Here is an 8,934-nt window from a genome sequence, read left to right as displayed (position 1 = left end):
GAGGAATTTCTTACGAGGCCGCAGGACTAAACAGCCACCATCGCCACGGGTGCGAAAGCCCCCTTTGTTAAACGACGTCTCATCGCTCAATGGGTTAAAATGCAATTACCGGGCCAAGCCACAACAATCAGATTGGTCTAATGTGCTTTGGTCCAAAGAGCCCACAGAGGAGGTGATTCGCTGAGAAACCCCTCCCTCCGCTCCCCCCACACCCCCCCCCCCGCCCAACTAATTGGTAACACAGTGGCATTCTGTCTCTCATTCATTAACAATAGCAGTGCGCACGTCTGACCACTGTTTCACGGTGGTCGACGTCTGGTATAGTTGAGTCCGAGGGTATAATGCCAACACGAGCTCCGACTCTCACGCCTTGTTGTAGTGATTCCTCCAGGCGGAAGGGTAAAGTGACAGTTCAAGAGGTCATCGCAGACAATGTCATTGGTGCCAACGCACGTGGCTGTCACGACCTCGCTTCTGGCAGATCTTACAGATGAAGTGTACGTCTGTTTAGTATGTGTGTGTGTACGTTGAACTTCTTTCGCACCGCACGTAGCCAACCGTGCTCATCGGAGGTTTTAATGTTCATTCTGTTTTGGAACAGAATCAACATGAAACACACATTTTTCGATTTAAAGCTTTCGTGACTGCAGCGATTGATATTCTTGGTTCTTTCGGTAAAGTCACGTAGAAGAAAAATACTAAAATAATAAAATAACACAATACAATTTTCACGAAGTTTCGATTGCAACACAAGCAATCATCATCAGGTGTGAAAAACCACAGCATTTTCTTGCTGTGGTTTTTCACACCTTATGATGATTGCTTGTGTTGCATTTTCTTGCTGTGGTTTTTCACACCTAATGATGATTGCTTGTGTTGCAATCGAAACGTCGTGAAAATTGTATTGTTTTATTTTATTATTTTATTATTTCCCTTCTACGTGACTTTACCGAAAGAACCAAGAATATGAAACACACAATTACAGCTTTGGAAAAATGTTTCTGCTATATAAGCATGAATTGGAATCTCATTAGTTCACCAATTGCAATGATGAGAACCCTCTTATTTTGGAAAGTCTCAAAGTGTTTCGAGAATTTGTTGAAGAGTCTCTCTGCCTTCGGATATTCGTCCGGTTTTTGTTGTCGCGTAAATAAGTTGCACCTGGCACACAGCAGACTTGAGCAATAACCGGCGGGATTCCCACGCAGATGAATGGTGGCGATGTGCAAAACATTGCCCGTGACAGACACGCAGGATCACCGGAATAATTAAACAAAAGTTGCCGATAAGTCACCCGACCCCCAAGCCCTCTGCTCAGTCCGCACTAAAATTAACTGGAGCACGCCATGACGCTCCCTTTACCCGTCACAGGCCACACGGCACCGCCTGCGACGCAACGCGATGTCCCAAACACTCAACCAAATTGCGCTTTTGTCCAATCTCCCCGTCGTAAACATCTTGGAGATCAGCGCGGTGCGTGTTGGTGTATTTTGCTCAGCCCATTTGTAAACGTCTGCTCGCAACTTTTAGATAAATCTCTCTGTCTCTCAAAAAATCTTACTCGTGACTCTCTTGCATGCACTTGTAACTCGATTGCATGCACTTAAGACTATTGCATTTCCACTTTCTGTGGACCTTCCCGTTCCTATACCTGCACCGGTTGTAGCTGATTCAAAACGGAGATGCCCAATTACAACCTGCGGGGGTGTAGGAACAACGAGCACATCCCACTGGTTCTGGCAATACTACATAGGCGTATGGTAAACACACGGCTTTACTTTAATAAGGTAAAAAATTAACCCGTAAAAACAAAGATTTTCACTATAAATCCTTTATATGCGTGGCGGCTAGAGTCCTCTCGTCCTCTGGCTTGAGATGGCTGCCACCTATGGGTCAGATGATTGCATGACACCATTAAGCAATTGACCCGTCTGGATACAAATTAAATATAATATTTTTGTCCTAAAAAGTGTAAAATTTTGGAAAAAAATGTTCACGAACATTAATTGTCACGCACAACGAGTCTGTGTGGAAAATGTCAGCTCGATTGGATCACGGGAAGTGGGTTAAAAAACGACCGAAAGATTTGCACGGTCGTAAGCAAGCAAGCGCGCAAGTGAACTTAATATAAAGGATTTAAAAACAATCCCTATGATCAAGGCACATCCAAGGGTACGCGCCTCAACGTTTGACCGAGGCTGCAGAAACTCACCCGGGCACTGCGATCAGCAGACTCAGCCTCCTGAAGGTCCCACATCTACTCCCCCCAGCTGTTCACCAGGAGCACAGCTTCCACCAACTTCACTCCGGCACGGTGGTACCCATCTCCCAATGGAACATCGGTGCGGCAAAGACAAAGATCCCCCGTGTAGCCTTAACAGACTGTTGGGGCAAGTGCTGTTAGCGAGTCGCACCTATGAAGGCCGGCACAGCACACGAGGGGGTGGGTGGCCAGCACCACGCCCGGCCGCCTTTGTCTCCTCATTGGCGATGTTTACCCACCGCACCAGGTACTCATTTGAGGCTGAGTCGACCTAGCGGAGGCCCAGGACCGGTTCAGATAATCGTCACTGGTGTTGACCGTGAGCGGGAATCGAACTCGGGCCGCCGGGTTCGTACTATCGGTGAGGCACGTACACACACACACACACACAACCCAGCCCGGTCCCCACACGCCGCTCGTGCCCGCACGTACCCGCTTGTGCGCCAACAGGAGGCAGTTGGAGTGCTCGTGCTCGCACGCCAGCTCGTAGTCGGGCAGCATCGCGGCCAGCTGCTGCACGAAGCCCACCACCTCCTCGTGCCACGGCACGTTCGCCATCGTCAGGCTGCTGGCCGAGCTCTCACCGCAGTACGTCACGCCCTGGCGGGGGTAGCGCGCAACGCAGCCGGTAAGCGAGCAAAGCACGCGCGGGGCCGAGCGAGATTCCGCGCGCGGGCATGTGCCACGCGCGTTTGGAATTGCGGCTGTGCGTGCGTGCGGGCACAGGCGCCGCGCATCCATGTAAGTGCGCAAGCGTTTCCGTCGGTGTTTATCTTTCAACCTTAACGGGTTGAATTTTTATCGTAAACGCGTAAAAATAAATCACGACGTTTGTCAACGGCATTGCATTACAAGTGCAAAGAAGAACCCGGCAGGCTGACACTCGTGGGCGGGGGCTCTTCTTTTGAGCAGAGATTGTGGCGGGACCTGCGCAAATGGGCATTTTCAACGAGTATAATTTGTCAGTTTTAAAAAGTAACATTTCCCAGTTGTTATTAGGGCCATAACAGTGTGTTCTTTAACAATGAAGTGTCTCGATTTAAAGCTTTCGTGACTGCATAGATTCATATTCTTGGTTATTTCAGTAAAGTCACGTAGAAGGGAAATATTAAAATAATAAAAATAAAACAATTAAATTCTCACGACGTTTCGATTGCAACACAAGCAATCATCAGCAGGTGTGAAAACCACAGCAAGAAAATTAGAAAAAAGTGGCGTTTTTTTCTAATTTTCTTGCTGTGGTTTTCACACCTGATGATGATTGCTTGTGTTGCAATCGAAACGTCGTGATCATTTAAACAATATATTTTTTAAATACTTATATTACTTTATTATTTCCCTTCTACGTGACTTTAACGAAAGAACCAAGAATATGAAGTGTCTGCACCCTCTCTCTGTGCCCAGTATTTTTCCATTAATGACGAATGGCGTTTATTATGCACCCATGCCGTGTTCACCATTTTACACATGAACTATCTTGAGTGTCTTCACTATCTAACCAGGTGGCAAGAGCACGCAACTCAGGTTTCTTTTATTTGTGAGTTCAACTCCTGGTCCTGCTCAGGATGACCCATCATCCTCCCAGGGTGTATAAAATGCCTATGGGCTACAACTATGTCCCACACTTTGCTCTGGCAGGGGGGACGCTTCACGCGGCGTGAGAAAACGGCGACTAAAGTGACCGCCGCCTTGCAAGCCACGCCGACGGACGGCTCTCCGGTGCGCCGCCACGTTGAGCCGCAGTGCTGTTCGGCACCATGTCCGACGTTTCTCTCCGTGTGCCGGGAGCTCCGTCAGGAACGCAACTCGTGAGGAACGTCAGGCTGGCGTAGGCAACAAAACGAAATCTGAGGGGTCCCGAGAGACTTTAAAATTTCAGTTGCGGAAGAGGAAGCTCCCAGCACGCACTTGGGGAGCGAAACGTCGGGGCGTTGTGCCGATCGGCGCGCGGCACAACGCGCGGCAAAACCGCGAAAAACCTACACGGCAGTCTCCTGCAAAACGGTCGTCTCTCACGCACCGCGGACCCGCGGCTGAACGCAGAGCTCACCTTGACCTCGATGAAATCGGGATTTCCGAGAGCAACCAGGTTGGCGTACGCGGTGACCTCCTCCACGTTCCACGCCTTCACCAGCGTGAGGCGGTACACAGTGCGCTGGCCCTGCAGAGAAGCACGCACGGCGACACGCGCACAGCGCTCCGTCACCACTGCCCCGTCGCGAGCGGCGCGTTCTGCGCGGAGTTTCACATCAGGCGTGAATTGGTCGGTCTCGCGTCAGCATTTCAACGCAACGAGGTTTGAACGCTCCTTTGGCCACGCGCAAAATCGCCCACTGTGCTCTTTCAGAGGTGCCGTGATAAAAAAAAGCAGTTGCATTATCTATTCGTGAAGATGCCAACATCTTGTTGAAGTGCATTCTGTCCGCTGAGCGACGCTTAGAGCCCGCACATCCTGACCAGCGGCAGACTTTCAAGCTCAGAAAAAAATTCGAATTCAAGTTATGGGATGAAGATGAGATACAAAAAAAAACCTCTCGATCGTGTAAGAGTCTCTGAAATGTTTGCTGCTGCGTGCTTTTCGAATTTTGTGTTTAAAGAGGCAGTGATTTCTCTTTGCACAGGGACCTTTGGCTGTGCACCGCACGATGCCCCCCCCCCCCCGTGCACGTGTGTCATCAATAGTCAATTAAACATAACTGTACCCGAGTTTAATATCGGTTAAACAATCTCTGAACGGATGAAAAAATACATAATTTCATGATCACACTGTTGCCAAGACGTTCAGCTAAGACATCAACTTTGGGAACTGCACCCGTCCCCCGCTGTGAGTAAGCACGTATACATTCACACCTTTACGAATTCCTCGTATCGCTGCAGAACCTTGCGGCGAATCGTTAAATCAAACAACCCGCTGTTTACGCTGCCGTCAAAACGCTTCATCGGGCAATTTCCATCCGAGGGCTGAGCGAGACGATGATCCGTCACCAGTTTTACTTGTCACATTAGTCATAATGTTTTTTTGCGAATACTGCCAGTGGAGTTACAAAGTTAATTTATGCATGCACGTGAGTGTTTTCGGTACGTGTGACGTGTGTATGTGTGATGTACGTACGTATGTATGAGTGTGTGTATCTGTGTGTGAGCTGAGTGGACTTGCTGATGACTGGTACCAGCGGTGTCAAGATCGGCCTCTGTGGAGGAGGCTCGTGAAGGACGCTACTGGGCAGTCGCCCTCCAGCAACAACAACAGAGGGCAGAGGAGCGACGCTCACAACAAGAAGCGGCGGGCCGGGCGGCTAAAACAAAGCAAGTTGGCACAGTAGGGGGCACAGCTGGTGCATCGGCCCAGTCATCTCAGTCAGTCAACTCATGGCACCTGGGTCCGTCCCGTGACCTCCTGCCGGCAGGTGTTCAACACTTCACGTGGCCTCAAGGTGTACACAGCCTGGCACAAGCGCCATGGTGAAGTCACCGCCACTTATTGGTGAATGGCGGTTGTTGCTGTGCGTGTGTTTGTGATGCGTGTCGACAAACCCAATGAGGGGAGCATGAAAAGGCTACGAATTTCTCCCATCTGCTAAATCAGCCACAACAGGGACTCATAAATGTACGCCTTTACACCAAAGTGCAAAATTAACCCACAGACACACTCAGCAATGCTCGCGAACAATAAGTGATCCAAAAAAAAGTGCCACCGTTTAATTACGTTTAATTGCAAGCGGTTATATACATCTGTTAACTAAAAGTAGACCTCCCGTGAAGAATACGGCAGTTATGCACCGCATCAAAGGCTTACAAAGCGTTTTGTCCATTAGGCATAAATTGAACGAACAAAAAACATCCTCTTTGCATTCCTACAGTTTTTGCGGTTGTTAATGTCCATGCAGGGCCATCCGTGCGGCACAATTAAGCACAGTGCCTTACGAGCAATAATCAGGCGCTGCGGCTTTATGCGGCAGCTCAAAAAGCCAGGCCCAAACTGACCACACGAAGCGGGACATCGTGAAACTTTGCCAGATTAACTCGGCATTTCTTGATCTGCCTGGAAATCGTGCGCGACTGCCGATATTATCCCTCGCACTCGCTTTCTCCACTCAATTCCCGAGACGGCTGTTCACCCGGTCTCTCGTTATGAATCTCCGCGTCACGAGGACAATCCTCGTCATCGCCCCCCAGCAATGTTTGCAGACGCTTAATAAAACTAGACATAACTTCAAATTAAACGTATTTAATCTTGATTTGAAGCTTTCGTGACTGCAGGAATCCATACTCTTTCGTTCTTTCGGTAAAGTCACGTAGGTAGAAAATAAATCACGCAGCAGACCATGCTTTGCCACCTGATGACGGACGCTTGTGTTGCGCCCGAAACGTCGTGATTTCTTTTCTTTTATACCTACGTGACTTTACCGAAAGAACCAAAGTGTATAACGTATTTGTTTTCCTTGTTGAATCAACAATGTATCGGGAAAGAATCAGAATGAGCGAGTGAGAAAGGACGCTCCTCACAGGAGGACACGGACATATTTAACGTTCTAGGGGAAAGTAAAAAAAAAGATCTACGAGTGTGACCGATGATTTGCTCAGAAGAGGCTCCCCCCCCCCCCCCCCCCCCCGAGTGTGACCTCGCAATCTGGTTTTCACCGAGGAGACGTTTTGAGGACTGGCATCGCGGGACCGTGCGTGGAACGGATCAACAAAACGGGGCCGTGCGGTGCCAAGCTAGGCCACGGCAAAGGTCCCAAACGGGTTTTGATTCCTTACCTGTACCCGTACCCGTACCCTACCCGAAATGAGTGACAAACGGTTACTCACCGGTGACTCACGGCCAACCCGTACCCGGCCGCACCAGGGTCGCAAACGGGTACCCGTACACATGCATCTATTCGTCTTGCGCGTGTGCGTACGTGCACACGCGAATGGGCAGACACACAGAACACACGCTCGGTTGCTTGCGAGCGTCCCCACCTCCCCGGCATGGCACAACAGGGATGCCACTCAACGAAAGCCTTCTCTCGCTTGTGTGCTCACCGACCGTGCGTGTCGACAGCGGGTCTTTACGTAAACGCTGCTCCCGTTCAAAATCGGAGTTGAATTTGTATCCAGACGGGTCAAAATGTGGGGGGAGATTCTCGTGGTGGCTGATCGCGCAAAGCCGCAGTTTGGCAACTTTGGCCAAATATTTAAGTTGTGTGCGCACACATGCAGCAGCCTGTGCATTTAAAGTCGACATTTTAATCTGAGTTTTTCATTCACCTGCATAATTTACAACAGGTGTTTTTTTCATGTTTGGTGCTTTCATGTTGATCAAATGGGACCATATTCAATGCCAGCTACCCGCTGTGCGTTTCAAGAATAAATGAAGGTTAAAAACGCGTGAAAAAGTTGACGCAAACTGTGTTTTGCCCAGCCTGTTTTGCTGTTGGCTTTCATCCGCATATTCATCACCGTTACGTCCCTCCAAAGGTCGCCAGGCATTTTAATGATGACTTTATGCAGAGTAAAACATATTTATCTTCGTGGCCATTTACGCCACATTGTAGGACATTTTCGAGCAAATATAAAGAGCTGTTTTTCCTGAAAAGTGTCATTTGCATTCCATTCCGCATTGTAAAAGACATTTCCCTCTCAATGGTGGACATCCAATGTGGCAAGAGTCAGGAGCGGAAAGACAGTTTAAAAGGACCTTGAATCCACGGCTCACCGCTCCTTGTTGGTATGTATATCGATCTTAAGAGAATTCCAAAAAAATTGACACCTCCAACGGAAAATTAATCAATAGAGGCAAGGCACAGGCTTGTTGTCCATCACCCGATTTTTGGGGCCATGGAGATTATACCGCATTGATCAGCTCTAATGCTGCGTGATCCGCTTATCAGGAGGTGGTGATCATCATTGGCCGCATAGATTATGGGCTCGATTATTCAAATGGGGTGTGAAAAAGGCCTTGAATGGCTGCTGCGCGATGCCACGCTGTGTCAGGAAGGAGAAAATGTGTAATCCTGGCTGCTCGTGTCGCAAGCAATCCAAAGTGGCAATTCACGATGTGCTATGAATATTACTATCGACAACCAGACAGCGATGTGGTGAGTAAACAACCAGGAGCCCGTGGTGAGTAAACAACCAGTCACGTGGTGAGTAAACAACCACACAGCCTCGTGGTGAGTAAACAACCAGTCACGTGGTGAGTAAACAACCATACAGTCACGTGGTGAGTAAACAACCACACAGCCTCGTGGTGAGTAAACAACCAGTCACGTGGTGAGTAAACAACCATACAGTCACGTGGTGAGTAAACAACCATACAGTCACGTGGTGAGTAAACAACCACACAGCCTCGTGGTGAGTAAACAACCACACAGCCCGTGGTGAGTAAACAACCAGTCACGTGGTGAGTAAACAACCAGGCAGCACTGTGGTCAGTAAACAACCAGGCAGCCCTGTGCCCAGAGCCGGCCCAGCCACTAAGCGACCCTTGCAATTGCAAAGGGCCCCGTGGCCAGCAGAGGGCCCCCTAGAGTCACTGCTAGCTAGTGGGTGAAAAAAATCATACACCAAAGAGGCCTCCTACCAAATTTTGCTTAGGGCCCCCAAAGGTCTAGGGCCGGTTCTGCCTGTGCCAAGAAAACCAAGCTTCACACCTGACCAGGTCTTAGTGTTCCTGCAGCGATCAA

General features: G+C 49.2%; 1 protein-coding gene across 1 annotated transcript; it reads right to left on the bottom strand.

Moving 5' to 3' along the window:
* Positions 1-1,550: 1,550 nt before the first annotated feature.
* On the bottom strand, positions 1,551-4,495 carry LOC144740257 (S-adenosyl-L-methionine-dependent tRNA 4-demethylwyosine synthase TYW1-like; the record flags this gene model as incomplete). Its single annotated transcript, XM_078623128.1, has 2 exons — positions 1,551-2,863; positions 4,314-4,495. Coding segments are annotated over 2 exons (551 nt in total), but the record flags the coding sequence as incomplete, so codon positions are not given.
* Between the last annotated feature and the right edge of the window lie 4,439 nt (positions 4,496-8,934).

The sequence above is a fragment of the Lampetra planeri genome, unplaced genomic scaffold, assembly GCF_965212315.1.
Source record: "Lampetra planeri unplaced genomic scaffold, kcLamPlan1.2.h2 scaffold_2001, whole genome shotgun sequence".
In the NCBI taxonomy this organism is placed as follows: Eukaryota; Metazoa; Chordata; class Hyperoartia; order Petromyzontiformes; family Petromyzontidae; genus Lampetra; species Lampetra planeri.
Note: the sequence above shows the minus strand (reverse complement) of the source record. Positions and strands in the feature narration are given on the sequence as shown.